Source organism: Brassica napus, chromosome C9, assembly GCF_020379485.1.
Source record: "Brassica napus cultivar Da-Ae chromosome C9, Da-Ae, whole genome shotgun sequence".
Lineage (NCBI taxonomy): Eukaryota > Viridiplantae > Streptophyta > Magnoliopsida > Brassicales > Brassicaceae > Brassica > Brassica napus.
This window is the reverse complement of record NC_063452.1, coordinates 32,302,820-32,325,620: the sequence shown is the minus strand read 5'-3', so window position 1 is coordinate 32,325,620 and position 22,801 is coordinate 32,302,820. Positions and strand designations below refer to the sequence as shown.

The 22,801-nt window shown below is 39.1% G+C and overlaps 3 protein-coding genes across 4 annotated transcripts; 1 reads left to right on the top strand and 2 right to left on the bottom strand.

Annotated features, from left to right (window-relative positions):
• Window positions 1-945: 945 nt before the first annotated feature.
• LOC106422096 lies at window positions 946-1,893 on the bottom strand. The gene has a single exon (XM_013862926.1). It carries the CDS (start codon window positions 1,891-1,893, stop codon window positions 946-948), a length of 948 nt encoding a protein of 315 aa, XP_013718380.1.
• A 1,028-nt stretch (window positions 1,894-2,921) lies between these two features.
• Window positions 2,922-5,363, top strand: LOC106422082 (coatomer subunit zeta-3). 2 transcript variants are annotated; one of them, XM_013862907.3, is made up of 7 exons: window positions 2,922-3,046; window positions 3,463-3,498; window positions 3,973-4,132; window positions 4,218-4,362; window positions 4,435-4,512; window positions 4,909-4,993; window positions 5,085-5,363. In XM_013862907.3, exons 2-7 carry the CDS (start codon window positions 3,484-3,486, stop codon window positions 5,142-5,144), a joined length of 543 nt encoding a protein of 180 aa, XP_013718361.1. In that variant the 5' UTR covers window positions 2,922-3,046; window positions 3,463-3,483; the 3' UTR covers window positions 5,145-5,363. The 2 variants fall into 2 exon arrangements, with proteins under 2 accessions (XP_013718361.1, XP_013718360.1); XM_013862906.3 differs by having other exon boundaries at window positions 4,215-4,362.
• Window positions 5,364-10,573: 5,210 nt separating this feature from the next.
• LOC106422154 lies at window positions 10,574-13,412 on the bottom strand. The gene is made up of 12 exons (XM_013862980.3): window positions 13,123-13,412; window positions 12,956-13,043; window positions 12,787-12,886; window positions 12,635-12,708; window positions 12,467-12,538; window positions 12,305-12,382; window positions 12,105-12,229; window positions 11,957-12,029; window positions 11,806-11,867; window positions 11,355-11,738; window positions 11,178-11,268; window positions 10,574-10,918 (listed from the first exon to the last, which is right to left on the bottom strand). Exons 1-12 carry the CDS (start codon window positions 13,200-13,202, stop codon window positions 10,721-10,723), a joined length of 1,425 nt encoding a protein of 474 aa, XP_013718434.2. The 5' UTR covers window positions 13,203-13,412; the 3' UTR covers window positions 10,574-10,720.
• Between the last annotated feature and the right edge of the window lie 9,389 nt (window positions 13,413-22,801).

The following is a 22,801-nucleotide window of genomic DNA, read 5'->3' as shown; positions in this document are numbered from 1 at the left end:
TGCGTGCCACAACAGGATCACCATAGACACATGACAAGAAGAAGGACAGTGAGCCATACGAAGCCTTCATGTCAATAATTCTCTTATCACTCGAGAGAATCTCAACATTATAACTATCTTTCCACATCACAGCCAAGCCACCACTCAAACCCACCGGCTCCACTGTAAATAATTTGTCGTAACCCAAACTTTTTTGTAAACCAGAAACATACTCAAACTTTTGCTTTGTCTCCATCAAAAACACAAAATCCGGGAAGTGTAGCCGCCTAACCTCCCGAATGACCTGAACTGTCTCAGTGCTCCCAGCACCTTGACAGTTCCAACACCAGATACTCATTGGGATGGCAGCGGCTTCATACCGGAAGCCACCGAAAGAGTAAGGGTTTTGGTCGATTTGTTGACCGGAAAGTCAAGGTCTGTTTCAGGTTTCCTTTTAGAGCTTGTCTCTAGAGTATGATCCGCATCAGATTGGTTCGTTCCAACAAGCAGGGCCGAATTAACATCTGGGGCTTTGTTGTTGCTGGTATGAGACTGTCTCCTTTTCCACGAGGGCGGGCGACATCTAGCTTTATTGCTACCATTGTTAGTACCGGCAGAAGGATCCTTCATAGAAGTACCTATCTGAAAACCCGTCGTAGCCAACAATGGAGTAGAAACAACTTGAACAGTTAAGGAGTGAGACGACTCAGCATCACTCTCGTTAACAGATTCCTTAAGTGGAGATGAAAATGTAGCACCATCACTCTGCTTTGGCCATTGGAGGCGTGAGGTAATATCATGATAGTGATACACATGGCCTTTGCCTTATCAAGATCTGTTGTGATTTTTGTCGTCTTGATGATAGACGATTCCGCCGCATCAGCAATAAATTGTTTGACTCTGAGAATTCTTGCGTTACGCTCTGTTTCGTCTGAGTGAGAAACGTACGTCATCGCCATTCGTTGCTCATTGATCGGGAGTTCTGGGAATAGAGGAGGGAACCCCGGAGGCCCCTCTTGCATAACCGGTTTTGACAGATACCTCCTTCGGTGTAGCCACCTGAATGGATAAGCTAGGCCCACCCTCCCCTGTTTTAGCAAGTCCTCTGTTTTGATTCTTTCTCAGCAACGGACACCTTAGTTTTTCATGCGGTAAGCGCAAACAATGAAAGCATCTTTTATGTAGCTTCTCATACTCAAATTCTATAGTCACTATTTCTCCACCAGTGTCCAGTTTCCTAGACGCCTTCGCCGGATTTTCAGTATTGAAAGTAACCAGGGCCCGAATATAGTCCTTTGTCTGAGAGATTTTTGGATCGTAGGCCACTTCCTCCATGTGACCCACTTCTGCAGCTAGTTTCCACATCGTCTCTGATGTGTAGAAATTTATAGGTATATGACGGATCCTGGTCCAAAGCTGCATCGTTTGGAGAAAATCAGGCGGAGGGTTGAGAGTCCATCTCTCCATGACCATAGCCCAATGGTTGTACGACCAGGGCCGGTCCTTTAGCACCGTCAACAAGTCCTCCTCTCGTTGAAAGATGAATTGAAAGCGTTCCCTGGATAGCGCAATACCCCGAACTCTGCCATGGACCCTCCATGCAGTGGGCATGTAGTCAATCATGCGACTCATTGATTGACAGTCTGGATTGAGTAGACAACCCAGTAGACTTGTAGCGTTCTCATCGAAGACTCTGAAACGGGGATCATTCGGGAGAGTCAGCGGAACCTCCTCCTCTAAAGACATCGAGTGAATAGCTTTGTGCAGTGAATCAGCCATGTTGCTTCGGACAGGAGAGTTTCCGATGAAGAGAATACTACGGTTCTGAACCACCTTGGGTAGAAAGGCAAAAGATATTCCAGAATAGCTTCCTATAATCACGCAAAACTGAGAAACTACCTTAAAAGAAATCATTACTAGTATAGATTGATCTTTTCTCAAAGAAAAAGGAAAGAAAATCAAGTTGAGAGAAATTCTTGGGATGCAATTAAGGAAAGGAACGAAGAAGAAGGGAAATAAAATCAGGTTTCCTTTTATAGGGTAACCGTTGCAAAAAGGATTGCCGGCAAAGATCCATTGAAAGTGAGGGAAGAGATTTAAAAAAGGCAATTGTTAGTACACTGGAAATCGCCAATTAGAGAGAGATTATTTTTTTTCTATGAAGTTGCCCGAAAAAAACAATTATATTTACATAGATTTTTAATGGTGAAACAAATATATTATTTCTAAAAACAAGAATAAAATAGTACAAGTTGTAATAAAAATAATGAATGTTTTTAACTAAAAATAACAAAATTTCCATTAAATTTAAATTATGTATATTATGTTGTTTAAATGTTTACCCGTCCTTAGAGCGTATTGGATGCTAGTATTTTATAAAAGACTTATTCTTGGGTTTATCCTAAGGTGAACTCCGAGGTTCACCAATCAATAAGATTGTGTTATTTCATATTCGATATCTTTTAAAAAATAAAATAAAATATTGTCAAGTTATATTATGTTTTTAAAATTAAAATATTAAAAAGGAAAATTTAAAAAATTTAACGTCGTCAGCAACACACTAAATCCTAAACCCTAAATCATAATCCTAAACTCTAAATCATAAACCATAAACCATAAACCTTCGGTCAAATCCTAAATCTTTGGATAAATCTTAAATTCTAAATAAAAAACACTAAACATTAAAACATTCAAAGGTTTAGGATTTAAGATTTAGGGTTTAGGATTTAGTGTTTTAGTGTTTAATATTTTTGATTTAAAATTTAGAATTTATTAAAAGGTTTAGGGTTTAGCCAAGGGTTTAGGATTTATGGTTTAATTAGGGTTTAATGTTCAGTCGACGACCTAGTTTTTTGTAATTATTATTATTTATTATCATTATTTTTTTTTTTTAAATATAATATAATTTGATAATATGTTATTTTTAAAAAATATATATATATCAAATATGAAATAAAGAGGTTCTCCTTGTAAAACATCTAGGTTACATGGTAAAATCAGAACCACGCGTACTATTTTCTTATTTCCTAGTTCCATAGGCTCAAGCAAGTCATCTTCAATCTCAAAGGTAAGTGATCGCCTTATCCTTTCGATCTCTGCTTCCATTTCTTATATTTATGTTCCGAATCAATCAGATCAGATCAGATCAGATCGATAGGCTATACACTCGATTTATTTTTCTAGAGATCTGGATTAAATCTGCAGCCGTTGGTTCACAGTTGCCTTGATGAGATTTTTCAATTCGTTAAAAAATAGGATTTGGTTTCTGTTGATTCTTAGATCTTCTTGGTCTTATGTATGACACTTATTTTGTAAATGTATTGGTTCCCGGTTCTATCTTATAGATCTGATTGTAAGTCTTTGTATTAAAAATCGAAATTGTACTCTCTGGTGTTCACTGACTGTGATAAGAAGTTGGAAGATCTACCAAAGTGATTTGTTTGTTAGTTTGTTTTTATAACACTTGGTTTATCACCATTTCAGGTGTAATTTGGTTCAACAACAATGTCAAGGGCTAATGTAAGTATATCTATCACCTCATGGAATGTTGTTTTACGTCAGTATTATGTAGTTTTGCTAGTTTCTCAATTCTTTGTCTTATCAAGCACTTTTCTATGTGGATTGTATGCCTATGGATTTCTTTTTCTTTAAGTGGTTCACTATTTCTTTGGAGAGTGTGCCAAATATGTGATTCATGCTCCCCCATAAGCAATCTGGAAGCTTTAGAAACAAAAGTTGTGGTAGATTTCTAGAAACCTTCTTTTGCTGCTGAAAATTTCCCTATTGTTACTAGATGATTTGGATTCTTTCTACCGGAGCTGCCATGTGTCATGTTTTTGTATATTCGTATAATGGTCAGATTCAGTTTAATCAAAAACTTTTCAAACCAATTTTGGACCGGGGATGATTATTATTATTATTATTTATTATGGATTATCGCTTCTGCTTCTATGTTAATGCTTACACCTGACTTTCCAATTTGTAATGAAACAGGATTCTTGTCCTTTGGTAAAGAACATTCTTCTTCTAGACTCTGAAGGGAAACGTGTGGCTGTCAAGTATTACTCGGATGATTGGACAACTAATGCTGCCAAGTTAGCTTTTGAAAAATATGTCTTCACGAAGACCGCTAAAACCAATGCTCGCACAGAAGGTAAGACGCAACTGAAATTTCCACATTTCTTTGTGTATTTATATCATATTTTAATTGCTTTCAATGTTACATTTTCTTGCAGCAGAGATCACGCTGTTGGAGAATAACATTGTTGTCTATAAGTTTGCCCAGGACCTTCACTTCTTTGTTACCGGAGGTGAAGATGAAAACGAGCTCATCTTATCATCTGTTCTACAAGGCTTTTTTGATGCTGTTGCATTACTTTTCAGGTACTAAACTCCCCTTAACTAATGACTTGGATCTTTTCCTGGTCAGGCAATTAAAATTTAGCATCCTTTCAGGAACAATGTTGAAAAGATGGAAGCCCTTGAAAACTTGGATCTCATCTTTTTGTGCCTTGATGAGATGGTTGATCAGGGGTATGCTTCGGTTCTATTCTACAATTTTATAACTGTGTTAACATCTTAGCCTTGCGCCATAGTTATTTGCAGATTAAAGAATAATATGGACTATGAGAATTTATTGTTCGATCTACAGTCAGTGTGATAAGCTCTTCTTGTTAAGTCTAGTTATGGACTATCGTATCTTAGCCTAGGGGCTGTTTAGGGATGTGTATAGCTATTGCATACTCAGATTATTCGTGGGGGGCATTTTGGATTTGTTAAAGGTTTTGCGTAGGGCATTTGTTTAGAGACTTCTCTCGTTGATGAAGTCTTTTGGGTGTGTGGTTCTTTGGTGAAATGAATCAAGAAGGATATTAATGGTTTGAATTCTATCACGGTGACAGTCATGTGTGCGTTGTGTTATATGTTCAGGATGGTATTGGAAACAGATGCCAATGTCATTGCGGGAAAAGTAGCAATGCAGAGCGCAGAAGCAAGTGGTTCACTCTCTGAACAGGTGTGATGCAGTATAACTTTCTTTGAGCAAAGCGATAGTCTTCATAGTGATTATTATGCATCTGACAATTCTTCTGCCTTTTGAATTGTAGACATTAACTCAAGCATTCGCAACGGCGCGAGAGCACCTGGCAAGAAGTCTTTTAACATGATTTTCATCGTGGAAGCAAAATGATCTTTAATCATGAGCTTTAATAGCCATATCTGAAATTGTTGCTGTTCACTAGAGATGAGTGCATGTTTACTCAAGTATCTTTTAACTGATTTTCTTACAAATCGTTTACTTATATTGTTTTCTTCTTGCATTTGGATCTATTATTTTTGTTGTTGGTCAATACTTCCATATTATATTTTATTCTTCTTGAGAATTATTCTTTAGCGGATGAACATATAAGCACAATCATGTGATTGCTAAGTTTATGTTTTTGTCGATTGAATGCATGAAATGTGAGAAGGGATTGCATGCGAAAAATGTGATTCTAAAACTCTAGTTTTTTTTTTCAAAATAGAAAATACATACGCACTCGCACATACTAACGCTCCCCAAAGTCATATCTACTTTTTTTATAAACATATAGTTCAATGTCGATGCACTTTGTCATTTTATGATGGCTATGTTTCTATTCTGCGTTAAAAACGATAAGTGAATAATTGATTCTTTCAGTTTCATTTCTAATAAACTGTCTTTAAATCCTTCCATTTGGGTGCTGAAAAATTTCAGAGGTATCAATAATATTAGGTTTGATTGTTGATTACTTTCTTCAAAGTCGGAGGAGATAAAATTGTTGGGTTGAAAAGACTTTTTTTAGAAGAATTACCAAATGAGTGGGAAAACGGTTTTTTTTGGTAAAAATGTAAATATATTATTACCATTTTTTTTTATTTTTTGACAGAATTACAGATGACAACAAAAAGCAAAAAAAAAATCCTAAAAAAAACTCAATCTAACCTTTAACAAAGGCATACATTACAAACCAAAACCACTATCCGGAGGTTTGGCCAAGTCAACACCAACATTAGAAGGAAGAACCACCAAAAAAAGCTATGACTCAACAGAGAATAAGAGCTTTAGTAACTTGCCGCAAAAAGATGAGCCAAGTTTAACCAAAAGACGGAATCCGATAATTTTGGCCTCCCCAATAATCCGCTCTTAAAGATACTGGCCTATCCAAGAACAGCTTGCTGAGTGCTTCATAGCAACTGCCCGAACGAACAGACAACAACGGAAGAGGCCAAGCACACCCACATCAACCAAACTGGGCATTTATTAAGTCTGGAGACGACCTGTACATGATGCCGTTCCGAGAAAAAGGGTCGCAACCGTACTCCATGACACCAACCTGAGTATGCAAGATCTTGACACAAATCGGGCTGAAAATGGAGCTGTTCGAGAACGAGAGAAAAGGAACAATCCGCCGAAGAGAACGAGAGACTATCCTCGACGCTGGGATGATTGATTCTAACCACGCGATTACAACGGAAACCCGGAGCTACCATGACTCACGAAACTCCAAGAGCTTCACGCAAGACTATCCCCAAGAACTAGAGAGAGATTTCCTTCACATAATAAAGTGTCAAACTGTGCTCGGCAACAACAACAATAATGAACTGAACTCAAGCTACCCAAAGCTGGAGAAATCCAACAAAAGGCCACCACCGAGAGAAACCAAGGAAGTTAGTAACCAAAGAAACTGAGAAACTGACAACTTGGCCGGCGCCTGAGCACCAGAATTCTCCACGCGCTAAACTAGAGACGTCAAGCTTCACGTGCCACCATAAAACTTCTCCTGACACCGCCAGAAGTGTTGAAACCGTTGCACGTCCGGGTAGAAAGAAGCCACCAAAGTCCGACTTATGAGCAGATGCTAGCATCATCTGACAAGCAGAGCCACATCGGTAGAGGCCAAGAGACTCCCACGTGCCACCAGTTCGAGATCGAAGAGAGTCAAAAAATTAGATTTGAAAATCTTGACCCACTTCTCACCACCCAAAAATCTGACCTCCGACAACCTGCCCTTCTCCACACCTCATCTAGACACCGGACGCAAGAGGCTTCAAGATGAAATAGACATGGGCCCAGATATGCAAACTTCGATCCACCCACAGACATCTAGGGCTTTTATATATCAGAGAGGGACCAAGGAAGGGGAAAGATGCAAAGGAAAATAAAAGATTAAAGGGAAGAGGAAGACCGCTGGCGGCAAGGGCACGGTGGCCCGTACGCCGGAGAAGATCAGAAATGCAGAAGGTTGGGAGAGCTAGAAAGGTTCTTTTTTTTAGAGAGAGAAAAAACCCCTTTTAGAGTGGGAAAACAGTTGATGCATACTAAATTCATCTCTTAGGATGGTGTAACAGTAGTCATGCATTTTATGCTGTTAAAATATTGATAATTTAAAGTAAAACAATACTTGGGTTCACCTGTTGTGGTGAATGGTCAAATTCACCTCAACTTTTATCACATATCAAAATGTCACAGGTGAAGTAAATTAAACAATTTACCCGCAAATATTTTTTTTAAAGTGATAATACTTCTGATATTTCATAAAAGATGAAGTGAAACTATGCAAATTCTCCTATATAACCATTTTGAAAAAAAAAATATAACTATACTATCATTCAAGAAAAGGTAGCCAACATTTAAAAATATTATATTTAGTCACTTTTAAAGGCGGATTCATGTAGGGTCCAAATGGTGACATAAAGAATTAAAGAGAATAGCCAATTCCTATTTATTCCTTAAAAATTGCATCATTTATGGGGAATTTTTGCTGCGTTTGATTCCTTGTCATTCTTTGAATTTTAAGGAACTATAGAAGAAAATATTCCTTATCAAAATTGATATGGAACAAAAGGAATAAATATTCATTCTCATTCCTTTTATTTTGTTTCTATTCATTCATTTCATACTCATTTCTATTCATATTTTAATGGTCACCAGCTAGAGTCGTAGTCAAAATAACAAAAATACATCAAATATTCGGTTAAATCTAGTTATGTACTGGATAAGATATTTTAGATGCAGATAAATACATCAAATATTCGGTTAAATCCTAGAAACACAAGGTTATCCTTATAATTTTTTAAAAAATTTGCATAAAGTTTTTCCTTCCTGAACACTTCTCAACACTGATTGTCAATGTCCCACATGTTTATCAAGTATACATCTAATTAAGACTAGGATATTATCAAAGTAAACAATTACAAGGACTCCTATTAAAGTCGTCAGGACAAGATTCACCGGTCTCATAAAAGTAATAGGAGCGTAAATCAATCCAAAAGGCACAACCATGCATTCATACAAGTCATGCTTAGTCACAAATGCATTATTCCATTCACCTCTTTCTTTCATTTTGATTTGATGGTAATTGCTTTTCAAGTTTATCGTAGAAAACACATTAGATCCATGAACTCTATCCTACACATCATTTAATATATGACTAGGATAGCGATACTTGTGTTGTTATTGATAGTTCAACAATGCATACACATCGTCTAAGTTTTTTATTACTTGGGAACAAGCAGAGCTAGTACAACACTTGGATTCATGCTTGTACAAATGTTCCCCTTATCCATAGGCTCACTCACTTTCTTCTGGAGCTTCTTTGTTTTCACAAGATAAGTTTATTAACAGGTCAGTTTGGTAAAGAGGATCCTTGCACAAAATCTATTTGGTATTCTATCCAATAATTTGATGAAAGTTTTCTAAAATTGTCTTCCATAAAGATTTCTTCTATTGTTTTAACTAGTGATCTAACACTTAGAAACATAAAGTCATTATACAGAAAACACTTATGATCCATCATTTTTTTGAAAATAAAAATATTTTGTGAATGGGTCGTTATAACCACTTTACTTACCCACAAAGAATCAAATTGATATGAGCTTTACACATGAATGATACCTAGGATTCATCCCAAAAATGTGACGTAGAGAAAGTTCTTTACCTTCGATATGGAACATGAGTATCTGATTACCAGTAGTGAATTATTCATTGACGAGGAATAGAAAATCAATATGTGTTTTGATGGACACAGTGTCTGGAATCACCAAACACTTTTCATCATTGGAGAAGCTGATAAATTCGAAATTTGGTTTTCGGAAGAAAAAATGTAGGAGAAGAAGACCATATGTGAGCTCTGATGTTCCAAGGCTACTGATAATCCAAAAAACATGCACGAGACAAAGGAAAAACCAGACCAATACGCAAACATTGTTTTCAGTGTGATGAAAAGATGTCTCTGAATGTTGCTTCCGACTGCTCAATATTTTAACACAATTAAATCAAGCAACATGCACCAAGAAATTACGACGGATATTTATGACTGTTTTATAGCCGTTCAAAAATATGAGCATTGTATTGTTTTCCAACGACTGCGGCCTTGGTCGTCGGAAATTCGTCGGATTTTGTTGGAATTTTTGGTAACTTTTCTTCTGTAAACACGAGTTTTCCTCATTCCCCAAAAGAAAAAAATCATGTCTACTCTTTATTATTTTTGATCGTGGATGGATAAACTTCATATGGATTCAAACACCAATATACTGAAAGAAGAATACACAAGAGGTATTAGTAAATTCATGATGTTATCTCAACGACAACCAGAAGCAAATACCGGTATGTTAAGATGTATCTGCTCTACTTGTAAAATAATAGGAATATTAAAAATTAGGATGTTTGGACTCATTTGTACTTGAAAGGGTTTACACCGAGTTACAAGATTTGGTATCTTAATGAAGAAACTGATTATGAATATGGTAGTACTAGTGAACCTTAGAATGCAGATAGGTTAGAAGAACATATACTGGAGAGCTGATGAGGGCCGGGATAAATGCAAATTTTATCAGGATATGAGAGGAAGAGTTCTGGTGCCATACAAAAGAATGTGGTATTTGCCTTTAACGGAAAGATTGAAGATGTTGTAAGCTCAACCAAAGATATGGCATGCAGAGCACTCAACAAATGGTGAAATTAGACATCCTTCAAATACAAAAGTTTGGAAGCATTTCCAATCAACATATCCATAATTTTTGTATGAGAGAAGATATGTCTACCTTAGATTATGTAATGATAGTTTCAACCCATTTGGAAAGCATGGAAGACAATATTCTATATGGCCAATAATTTTCACACTGTACAATATACCGCCAAATTTTTGTATGCAATAAGAGTTTGTGTTCCTCTCCATGCTCTATATGAGTTGCAACAACTATGAACGCATAGTGTTTTTACATACGAAATTCGTATAATTTTTTTTTCAGATGCGAATAAGTGATTTTTTAGCATATGGCAGACTATTTGGATGGACTAACGCATAGAAAACTATCATGTTTATATTGCCAAAATAGCACAAATACTTTCCAACTAAAACAAGCACGAAAAAATGTGTTAGTTGATTTTACCACCCGGTCATCTATATCCTTAGAGTAATGCAGCTTTTGTAATTGACGCATTTGAAAATACAGTCAACAAGAAATCTGCATAATGGAGAAGGAAAAAAACATAGCATATCTCCGGTAGGTAAAAGGAGAAAACGAGAAAATTTGTGTCAACTAGTTCCAGATGTTTAAACTATTAACGGGAAAGGAATTTAAAAAAAAAAATTAACACCATAATACTAAGATTCGTCTTCGTTTGGTCTTGTTCGGTTGAGATAGAATCTACAGATGCGTACATCGTAAGACAATATTTACAGAAGTTTTCGCATCATACAACAAAGCAAGAATCAACCTTTCATTTTTTCTTGGCATCGATAAACATAGCACGCGTCCAGTGTTCAACATCCTCAGACTGCGATGGTGGTGGAGGGTACTTTGGATGCTCCACCAAATCCCATCCGTTCATATCGTTGTTCTTCCGGGTCTCCGATGATTCAGTTGCAGAGAGATAACTAGCTGTTGAGTTCGTATCCTGGTTATAAATTGCGTTCCTCTGCCAGAAAATATTAGTGTTTTAGAGATTTTACTAGGACAACAGAAATATGGAAAAATAAAACATTAATCCCAATCGACATTTACAAAATTTTACTCATTTCCGGGAGAGTTGGATTTAAACCTATAAATGTGTTGTACGACATTACTGGAAACAGTATGAATTTTTAAATCGTTAAATGGGTTATAAAGCGACAACTAATGTTCTTGATTATGGTTGGAGTACAAAAATAATACGAAAAAGAAGAATTAACGTGTACCGGAAGATGGGCACTCTCAAGTATGGAGCTTGAGATGACAGAGTGAGCGTTCCAAATGGACTTGTTGAGTTGTTGAGCCTTCTTGCATGATCTGCAACAACAGAACATATGAAAACATCAGGAAGCTAAATCCAAAAACAGCAGGTGTAAAGGATTTTTACAAAAGATGTGGTGTACCTTGAAGAAGCCATTTTCAGAGAGAAAACAGACCGGACCTCCTTTGATGACGAAAGTGTGGCCAATAATTTGGCAAAAGCTTCAAAAGTTGAGGTCTCGGGCGGCACTTCGAGGGAAAGAGAATTGTAACAATACGCAGTCAAGCACGCAACGCTTTTCTTGAGAAGAGCTATTCCTTTCTGTAGATCTCTGTGTGACTCAACCGAATGAGGAGAAGCAGAGGAGTAATTAAAGCTGTTTCTTCCTGTAGAGTCCAGACGCGCTTCTTTCCTATCTGAATCCATGGAAGCAATACCAAAATTGCTGGAGTTTTTATCTGTCCATGAGTTTTCAACGCTTGTTGTACAGTAATTCTGGCGAGGTATGAAGAGAGGATACTCATTGCTGCAACCAGAAGGATGCATTGTTTAGTTTCATTTTATCCATTTCGGAAAAGAGAAAACTATTGTACCTTCGAGTAGAAGGACGTGCGTCCCAATACGAATTTCGTTGCCATATACGGGAGCAAGAGCCCTGTGTGGTGGTGAAAACACAACGGACAGTGAAGTTTAAGTCTTTACTTATATATGCAGTGCAATCTATTGAAGATGAAAATAACATACCGCAAAACCTGAGCTATGGAGTGCAGGAGCGGCTAGGTTGTGAACAACAAGGTTCAGAAGCTGGACCATCAACCTACTCCACATGTCAGAAAATGTCTTACAAAACCAAACACACTAGGGGGAATGTATAGCCTTAAACAAACATTACCCCAAAGACGCAGCGAGTTCTTCTGATGGGATGGAATGAGGATCCAGACCTTTCGGGAGACGTGAATTGCAAATGAGATTAAACGGATCACCTGAACCGTTTTGAATGTCTCCCTCAAAGCCAACCTGAAATACAGTATAGAGAAACTATTGTAAAAACCACAAGTCCAAGAAGCTGTAATATGCAAATAATGAACTTACTTGGCGTTGAGGGAACAACTTGCATATTTGCTTGACAACCACTGACTGCTTGTGAAGGCGCTCAGACGAAATTGCCATCTGCAGTTACGAAAACTAACTCTTTACATATCTGGTTCGAGATTTCATATCCAGAGCACAATATAGTTCCGTTCCGTTCCTTACATGGCCAAGGCTCTGCGTACATATTAGATTGGGAAAATACTTTTCCACTTGCTCTACTCTAATCTTTTCTAGCTGCAAAACCAAAATCCAACATATTTAAAAAAAAATAAAAAAGCATTAATACATTATATACATCAATCACTCTTAAGCTTTGATTTTTTTTCCTACCGTGGAGCGAGCTGAATCGAGAACTCCATATTTAAGTTTGAGATCACGAGATTCTCTGTCAATCTTAGCCTTTCCTGTGAATATTATTACATAAGACACGTTACTTGGGTAGAACTCGGTCCTTGATCCTTGGAGTTTGACTAAAAGCATACCTTGGGTTAGTTGCTCCTTGTTACGCCGAAGACTATTCTTCAAGTTTGAAATCTTCTCGTTTTGAAGGAATCTCCAATTCTTCTGATCATCAGCTTTTCCCTAAACACTCGAGGAGTTTAAGAACAAAAAGAGATAGAGAGTGGTCATGGAGTCTCGTGAGACACAAACCTTAGCTTCCAATAGCTCACTCAGTTTTGAATGCAAAGAATCTCGTCGAGTCTTTAGTGACTTTAACAAAGTATTATACTCAATCAATCTGTTAAAGACAACCAAAAAAAAAAAATCAAACACCGAAAAAGCGGAAATTCTTCAGATTACGAAAGAATCGATGTTACCTATGATTAACGCAAACGCTGCAGATAGAAGCACGATTCGTATTCTCGCAAATTGCGCAATTACTAGATCGTTTTATCATCTTCTAATACTCCGTTTCCTAAACCAAACCCTAAGAAAATTTCTGATTGAGGCTGTCAAGGCGAGAAATATACAGGGCAGAATCAACGGCGGTTCATGGTCGGAGTCGGATACCGGAATAATAAATCGTTGTAGGGTAACGTCGCGGGCGAGCGAGGCGGATTTGTAGACTTTTCGATTTTTCAATGTAAAATAAAAATGCTTGTAAAAAAAAAACATTTTTTTGTTTGTATTCGGCTGCTTGTAATTCTAGTAATTTCTGTAAAAAACTAGAAAATGGTAATATAATATTAACACTTTTATCAAAAAAAAAATTTCCATTTCGATAAATGACAAAAAGAAATAAAATAAATATATCACCAATTTACCGCAAAATCAGTTTTGATACATCCCATAAGTTAACAAGTTAGATATGTAAACTCTCTTTTCTCTCGTCTTCTCCGCTTTGCCTCTCCACTGTTTTGGAGCATGCGTCATTGACGGTGTAAGAGGGCTTTCATTTCTTTAATCCCTTGTTTTTCGCTCTTCTCTTTTTCCTTTCCCTTCTCCATCGATCGTCGATATGTTGTCTGTTGTGGGCTCGTCTCAGGCGTCGCTGCCCTGAGTTCTAGAGCAGTGGCGAGGCGTGTCAAGGGTAGGAGCGTGGGTGGTCTATTCCGCGGTCTGTCGGGGCTCGGTGGTGGTGCTCGGGGTCTCGTTCTGGTTCTTCTGGTGGAGGCTTGCGTGATTGATGAAGAGAACCTGCGTTCTTCATAGGGGGGCTAATGATTTAAGATCTCTTCGCAGGCCCTCTCTTTCTCATCACCAGTGAGAGATTGCTGCAGTCGGCTTAGGTTTTGGGTCTTGGTCATCTACCTCGGTGGTGGTTGTGAGCTGTTGCCGGCAGATATATGTGTAGGTCGTTACGGTTTGTTCTTGTGGCTAGAAGGCGATTCCGTCAAATCTATGCTGATTTCTGAGCTCTCTCTGCTTGTCGGAGTTGGCTGTGGCGTTCTGACGAAGCAAGTAGGTTAGAGCCCTCATGTACGATGTTTGTTAGTCTCCGGTTCTCAGAGGTTGTCCCTCATGCGAGTGTGCTGGTGTTGTCGAATTGGTCTGCTTCCTCGGTGGCGGCATGAGTTGCTTCATTCATTTATTTAGGGAGAGACTCTTCGGATTCAATCCTTGTGGCGTTAGCTTCTTTCATGGCGCAGGTCCCGGTGGCTGTGGAGGGCTTATCTTCCATTCGCCTATCCGAATAAGAGCGGTTTTCTAGCATGTGCTTTGTTTCGGTGGTTAGGTGGAATTCTCTTGAGCTCAATATGTGATGTGCTCCGAATCAGCAGCAAAACAAATCAAGAAGGTTTGATTTATGGGATTGAGTTTTAAATGACATGGACTTGACGATTTATGAAAATATGTTTATGGACATGCTTCAGCCCAAAGAAAGAAAAGCCCAACAAGAAAATACAAGCAATGGTCGAATAATATATCAATATGACGGCAATTCAAAGACCGTCGACCATGCGGAAGCACGAGACCACCGAAGAGTCTTTTGTTCCAAACTTTCCAAATTCGGTCAAATCATCATTTTGGTCAAATCAAAGTCTTTGGTCAAGTCTTCCTTGTTTTTTTAAGTTGCTAATTTCTATGTTTGGCTAGTCTTTTGCATTACAACCTTTTGTATGCTTTGCCTATTATATAAAGGTCACTTGATCAATGAAATAAAATGAGCTTTGATTATTATTTTTGGAACCTTGAGAATAATTTTCACTTTTCTTTCAATGGTGTGTAATATCAATTGATCTTATCGATCCATCTTGGTGCGTCATACCCAAGGGATCAAACCGATTCGTCCTGATGCGTTATATCCAGGGAATCATCCTCTTTGTTGTCTACGTGCGTCATATCCTAGGATATTGAGTTGGGAATATCAGCAGACTTCAACATCTGCAGTGCGACCCTTCGATCCATTCATTTCTCCCTTGTTGGTCTAGTGTATCATATCTAGCAACAACTGGAGTTGGGAATATCAACAGCCTTCCGCAACTTATGTGCGACCCTTCAATCCACCATTTTTCATTCGATCCGTCTGAGATCATATTCCCATAGTCCGGCTGAGTGATCCTTTCCTAATCACTACAAGAAAACACATGGTTAACGACGAAAATTAACGAGGAAAAACAATCCTCGTAAATTTGCGTCGAGTTTACGACGAATTTACGTGAAAAACTAAAGTCATCGTTATTTCCTCGTAACGTAACGACAAAAATATTTCGTCGTAAAGTGGATGTAACTTTACGAGTATTTTACGAGGAAAAACTATTTCCTCGTAAATACGACGTAAACTTTGCGTGGTATTTACGAGGGAATAGTTTACGTGTATTTAGCGACGTAAACTTTGCGTGGTATTTACGAGGGAATAGTTTACGTGTATTTAGCGAGGAAATTTTTGAATCCACCAACTTTATAGGTGTTACACGTTTTTTTTGCCCACCTAATTAATTTTCGTCGTAAATTCATAGCAAAATTACAACTACCAGATTCGAATTTTCCTATAAATATGGATGTTTAAACATCATTTTAAACACACCAACAACAAAAAACGTGAAAGAAAAAAAAATGGCTGGCTCCGGGAATATTTACGAGTTGCGGAAGTGGATGTATATGCATAGAGATGCTAACGGGAGAGTGACGAAAGAATACCTTGCGGGTCTGGAGACATTTATGCATCAAGCAGATTCAACACCGCTCGCCCAAGAAAGTGGTAAGATGTTCTGTCCTTGTTGGAAATGCAACAATTCGAAACTGGCAAACCGTGAAAATGTTTGGAAGCATTTAATAAATAGAGGTTTCACGGCAAATTACTATATCTGGTTTCAACATGGAGAAGGTTTTAATTATGATCAGAATGAAGCTAGTAGTAGTAATAGCAATTTTCAGGAAAAAGAACCGGTTGATCATCATTTGCATAATGAACATAGTTACCAGCAGGAGGAGATGGTAGATTATGATAGGGTTCATGATATGGTAGCTGATGCATTCGTAGCTCATGATGGAGATGAAGAACCTAATATAGATGCAAAAAAGTTTTACGAAATGTTAAGCGCGGCGAATCAACCACTTTACAGTGGTTGTAGAGAAGGTCTCTCTAAATTGTCGTTAGCTGCTAGAATGATGAATATTAAAACTGATCACAATCTACCTGAAAGTTGCATGAACGAATGGGCGGACTTGTTTAAAGAGTATTTGCCGGAAGACAATGTGTCTGCTAATTCTTATTATGAGATTCAGAAACTGGTTTATAGCCTTGGGTTGCCTTCGGAGATGATAGATGTTTGCATCGACAACTGCATGATCTATTGGGGAGATGATGAGAAGCTAGAAGAATGTCGATTCTGCAAGAAGCCACGATTCAAGCCGCAAGGACGGGGACGTAATAGAGTACCGTACCAAAGGATGTGGTACCTACCAATTACAGACAGATTGAAAAGATTGTATCAATCAGAGCAGACTGCTGGAAAGATGAGATGGCATGCCGAGCATACTCAGACGGATGGTGAGATGACTCATCCATCAGATGCAAGAGCCTGGAAACATTTCAACAAAGTACATCCAGATTTCGCTAGCAATATCCGGAATGTGTATCTCGGATTATGCACAGATGGATTTAGTCCGTTCGGAATGTCAGGGAGACAATATTCATTGTGGCCAGTCTTTCTTACTCCATACAACCTGCCACCGGAGATGTGCATGCAACGGGAGTTACTATTCTTGACCATATTAATACCTGGTCCGAACCATCCAAAAAGGTCCCTGGATGTTTTCCTACAACCACTGATAAAAGAGTTGAAGGATTTGTGGTCAACAGGGGTGAGGACGTATGACTGTTCAACGAAGACGAATTTTACGATGCGAGCGATGCTTTTGTGGACCATAAGTGATTTCCCTGCCTATGGGATGTTGTCTGGATGGACTACACATGGGAGATTAGCTTGTCCATATTGTAATGGAACGACAGATGCGTTTCAACTGAAGAATGGTAGGAAGACAAGTTGGTTTGATTGTCACCGTCGATTTCTTCCCATTGGCCATCCTTACCGAAGAAACAAGAATTTGTTTAGGCACAAAAGGGTTGTGAGAGACACTCCTCCTCCATATCTAACTGGAGAACAAATTGAAGCGCAAATCGACTACTACGGAGCTAACGAAACAGTTCGTTGGGGTGGTAATTGGCATGTCCCTCGTAATATGCCAGATTCTTACGGTGTTCATCACAACTGGCACAAGAAGAGTATATTTTGGGAGTTGCCATATTGGAAGGATCTTCTTCTGCGCCACAACCTCGATGTGATGCATATAGAGAAGAATTTCTTTGAGAACATCATGAATACAATATTGAATGTCCCAGGGAAGACAAAAGACAACATAAAATCGAGGTTGGACTTGCCGGATATTTGCTCAAGAAGCGAGTTACATATTAAAAGCAATGGACAAGTTCCCGTTCCGATATTCAGATTATCTTCAGAAAAAAAGTCGGTGTTGTTCAACTGGGTGGCATCAGAAGTGAAGTTCCCCGATGGGTATGTTTCGAATCTCTCTAGATGTGTTGAAAAGGGTCAAAAGTTCTCCGGGATGAAGAGTCATGATTGTCATGTATTTATGCAACGACAACTGCCCTTTGCATTTGCGGAGCTACTTCCAACAAACGTACATGAAGCACTTGCAGGTACGTAGTGTATTATATCACAATAATTTACAAAATAATATATGACTAACAATGTGTTTAATTTTTTTTTGAATATAAAAGGCATTGGAGCATTTTTCAGGGATCTGAGCACACGCACTCTTAAAGAAGAAGTTGTGGAACAGCTTCAGGAGAACATTCCCATCTTATTGTGCAACTTGGAGAAGATATTTCCTCCCGGATTTTTTGACGTCATGGAGCATCTAGCTGTCCACCTCCCATATGAGGCATTGCTTCGTGGACCTGTACATTACGGATGGATGTATCAGTATGAGCGAGCCATGAAATATTTGAAGGGAAAAGCAAAGAACCTCGCCAAAGTTGAAGGTTCTATAATTGCTGGAAGTTTGACGGAAGAAGTTTCTCACTTCACATCGTACTACTTTGCGTCAAAAGTACGTACACGGAGAAGAGCTCCAAGAAGATATGATGATGGTGGTGTTGCGCCAACATATGCCGTTGCTGGTGTTCCAGACATCTTTAGCCAGATTGGGCGACTCGGTGGGAAGTGTAAAGAGGTTTGGTGGTCGAGTGAAGAAGACGCTCATAGTGCACACACCTATATTCTACTCAATTGCGAAGATCCATTGATGCGTTATTTTGAAAGGTAACATATATTGACACTTCGAAACACATATAACTATAAATAATTGTATAATTGCGAGAGATTCATTCCTATAAAATGTGATTTTACAGCCTATTTGTTTCTCAAGTCGAAGAAACATTTCCTGGTATATCCACAAGTGACGTAGACAAAAGGAAAGATCAACACTTCATTAAGTGGTTGCGGAATCAGGTATTAACTAAAACTTTTTTTTCATACATTATCTGTATTTTATTAACATTCTCTTTATTTTTGCAGGTTGATTATGACGACGACGATGCAGATTATCCTAAGTGGTTACACGAAGTAATTCAATCTCCACTTGTAAAGGTCACCACATCACAGATGTATTTCACACGGGGCTATACTTTTCATACATATGACTATGGTAGACAGCGGGCGACCAGTAACTATGGAATATGTGTGAAAGGGGAAACATATTTCTACGGGATCTTGACGGAGATTATTGAAGTCGAATTTCCAGGGATACTGAAGCTGAAATGCGTCCTCTTCAAATGTGAATGGTTCGACCCCGTCGTCAACAGAGGTGTTCGGTCTAACAAATTCGGTGTAGTTGATGTCAACGGTGGACGAAGGTACAACAAATTCGAGCCTTTCATCTTAGCTTCACAAGCAGACCAAGTTAGCTTCCTTCCATACCCTCGGATGAGAGATTCAGGTATAAATTGGTTAGCAGTGATCAAAGTTACACCTCGAGGACGAATCATCAGTGGAGAAGAACCACCTTTGCAAGAAGAACAGATAAATGAAGTCGAGGAACCTGAACAAGAAATTGATGACATCCTTCTCATTGATCCGCATAATCACGAGTACGAAGATCTTACCGATGATGCCACAGACGAAGCTGTTGAAGACGAGTTTAATGAAAATGATGATGTTTCTAGTGATGACGAGAATGTCGATGTATCCGATTGATGTATTTGTTTTATGAATAAGATGAGGGAGTTTGTTTTATGAATAAGATAATGTGGGGTTTGTTTTATGAATAAGGTAATGTGGGAGTATGTTTTATGAATAAGCAAATGTGGGAATTGTGGTTTGGAATGGAAATAAAGATGGGGTTTGGAATATATGAAGTAGAAAATAAGGAATATGGGGTTTGGGGTTTGGGGTTTCGGGTTTCAGGTTTTGGATTCAGGGATTTAAACATAACACTCGTTAATTCCACGACGAAATATAAAAATAAATAACGCGGGACTCGTTAATTCCACGTAGGATGAAATCGTCGTAAATACCACGTAGGATGAAATCGTCGTAAAAACCACGTAGGATGAAATCGTCGTAAATTCCTCGTAGGATGAAATCGTCGTAAATTCCTCGTAGGATGAAATCGTCGTAAATACCACGTAGGATGAAATCGTCGTAAATTCCTCGTAGTGTAAAAACTAGAAAAAAGGGAAAAGGATCAAAATACCAGAATAACATGTGGCAAGACTTCCAGCAATTATAATACGTAAGTCTCGCCCACATGAATTCTAATATCTTATCCTTTTCCTATTTTTTTCAAATATTTATAATTTGAATAGGATTTTGCTAAGGAATGTGATTTCAGATAGGGTGTAATTTGGGAGTTTGTGTGTGGTTTGAGAATGAGGGTTGTGGGTATATTTATAGGAAAGCAAGCCTCGTTAATTCCACGTAAGCTAAATCATCGTTAATACCTCGTATTAAAAAACACGGGCCTTTGTGATTCCTCGCAATTTCCTCGTAAAAAAAACACGGACCTTTGTATGGGGTTTGGGGGTTGGGGTTTCGGGTTTCGGGTTTCGGGTTTGGGGTTTCGGGTTTGGGGTTTCGGGTTTCGGGTTTGGGGTTTCAGGTTTAGGGTATGGGGTTTGGGGGTTGGGGTTTCGGGTTTCGGGTTTCTGATTCTAGGGATTTAAACATAACACTCGTTAATTCCACGTAAGCACAAATCGTCGTAAAGTCCACGTAGGATGAAATCGTCGTAAAGTCCACGCAGGATGAAATCGTCGTAAAGTTCACGTACGATGAAATCGTCGTAATGTCCACGTAGGATTTAAACGTCGTAAAAACCACGTAAGACAACGAGGAAATAACGACGAAACCTAAAATTAAATATGAGGTTTGGAATATATGAAGTAGAAAATTAAATATGGGGGTTTGGAATATATGAAGTAGAAAATAAGGAATATGGGGTTTGGGGTTTCGGGTTTCGGGTTTCAGGTTTCGGGTTTGGGGTATGGGGTTTCGGGTTTCAGGTTTCGGGTTTGGGGTTCTAGGGATATATGAAGTAGAAAATTAAAGATGGGAGTTTGGAATATATGAAGTAGAAAATTAAAGATGGGGGTTTGGGTTTCGGGTTTCGGGTTTGGGGTTTCGGGTTTGGGGTTTCGGGTTTGAGGTTTCGGGTTTCGGGGTTCGGGTTTCGGGTTTGGGGTTTCGAGTTTCGGGTTTCGGGTTTGGGGTTTCGGGTTTCGGGTTTCGGGTTTCGGGGTTGGGGTTTCGGGTTTCGGGTTTGGGGTTTCGGGTTTCGGGTTTCGGGTTTGGAATATATGAAGTAGAAAATTAAAGATGGGGGTTTGGAATATATGAAGTAGAAAATAAGGAATATGGGGTTTGGGGTTTCAGGTTTCGGGTTTGGGGTTCTAGGGATATATGAAGTAGAAAATTAAAGATGGGAGTTTGGAATATATGAAGTAGAAAATTAAAGATGGGGGTTTGGGTTTCGGGTTTCGGGTTTGGGGTTTCGGGTTTCGGGTTTGGGGTTTCGGGTTTGAGGTTTCGGGTTTCGGGGTTGGGGTTTCGGGTTTGGGGTTTCGAGTTTCGGGTTTCGGGTTTGGGGTTTCGGTTTTCGGGTTTCGGGGTTGGGGTTTCGGGTTTCGGGTTTGGGGTTTCGGGTTTCGGGTTTGGGGTTTGGAATATATGAAGTAGAAAATTAAAGATGGGGGTTTGGAATATATGAAGTAGAAAATAAGGAATATGGGGTTTGGGGTTTCGGGTTTCGGGTTTCAGGTTTCGGGTTTGGGGTATGGGGTTTCGGGTTTCAGGTTTCGGGTTTGGGGTTCTAGGGATATATGAAGTAGAAAATTAAAGATGGGGGTTTGGAATATATGAAGTAGAAAATTAAAGATGGGGGTTTGGGTTTCGGGTTTCGGGTTTGGGGTTTCGGGTTTCGGGTTTGGGGTTTCGGGTTTGAGGTTTCGGGTTTCGGGGTTGGGGTTTCGGGTTTGGGGTTTCGAGTTTCGGGTTTCGGGTTTGGGGTTTCGAGTTTCGGGTTTCGGGTTTCGGGGTTGGGGTTTCGGGTTTCGGGTTTGGGGTTTCGGGTTTGGGGTTTGGGGTTTGGAATATATGAAGTAGAAAATTAAAGATGGGGGTTTGGAATATATGAAGTAGAAAATAAGGAATATGGGGTTTGGGGTTTCGGGTTTCGGGTTTCAGGTTTCGGGTTTGGGGTATGGGGTTTCGGGTTTCAGGTTTCGGGTTTGGGGTTCTAGGGATATATGAAGTAGAAAATTAAAGATGGGAGTTTGGAATATATGAAGTAGAAAATTAAAGATGGGGGTTTGGGTTTCGGGTTTCGGGTTTGGGGTTTCGGGTTTCGGGTTTGGGGTTTCGGGTTTGAGGTTTCGGGTTTCAGGGTTCGGGTTTCGGGTTTGGGGTTTCGAGTTTCGGGTTTCGGGTTTGGGGTTTCGGGTTTCGGGTTTCGGGTTTCGGGGTTGGGGTTTCGGGTTTCGGGTTTGGGGTTTCGGGTTTCGGGTTTCGGGTTTGGAATATATGAAGTAGAAAATTAAAGATGGGGGTTTGGAATATATGAAGTAGAAAATAAGGAATATGGGGTTTGGGGTTTCAGGTTTCGGGTTTGGGGTTCTAGGGATATATGAAGTAGAAAATTAAAGATGGGAGTTTGGAATATATGAAGTAGAAAATTAAAGATGGGGGTTTGGGTTTCGGGTTTCGGGTTTGGGGTTTCGGGTTTCGGGTTTGGGGTTTCGGGTTTGAGGTTTCGGGTTTCGGGGTTGGGGTTTCGGGTTTGGGGTTTCGAGTTTCGGGTTTCGGGTTTGGGGTTTCGGGTTTCGGGTTTCGGGGTTGGGGTTTCGGGTTTCGGGTTTGGGGTTTCGGGTTTCGGGTTTGGGGTTTGGAATATATGAAGTAGAAAATTAAAGATGGGGGTTTGGAATATATGAAGTAGAAAATAAGGAATATGGGGTTTGGGGTTTCGGGTTTCGGGTTTCAGGTTTCGGGTTTGGGGTATGGGGTTTCGGGTTTCAGGTTTCGGGTTTGGGGT

What these genes read in the sequence shown, in the direction of transcription:
- LOC106422096 (XM_013862926.1), bottom strand. Translation starts at nt 1,893, where the DNA reads ATGATTTCTTTTAAGGTAGTTTCTCAGTTTTGCGTGATTATAGGAAGC.
- LOC106422082 (XM_013862906.3), top strand. An exon ending in GCTGTTGCATTACTTTTCAG is followed by an intron (nt 4,363 to 4,434) that starts GTACTAAACTCC and finishes GCATCCTTTCAG; the next exon opens with GAACAATGTTGAAAAGATGG. An exon ending in GTGGTTCACTCTCTGAACAG is followed by an intron (nt 4,994 to 5,084) that starts GTGTGATGCAGT and finishes TTTGAATTGTAG; the next exon opens with ACATTAACTCAAGCATTCGC.
- LOC106422154 (XM_013862980.3), bottom strand. Translation starts at nt 13,202, where the DNA reads ATGATAAAACGATCTAGTAATTGCGCAATTTGCGAGAATACGAATCGT. An exon ending in GTGAGCTATTGGAAGCTAAG is followed by an intron (nt 12,887 to 12,955) that starts GTTTGTGTCTCA and finishes TCGAGTGTTTAG; the next exon opens with GGAAAAGCTGATGATCAGAA. An exon ending in TTGAGAGTGCCCATCTTCCG is followed by an intron (nt 10,919 to 11,177) that starts GTACACGTTAAT and finishes ATTTTCTGGCAG; the next exon opens with AGGAACGCAATTTATAACCA.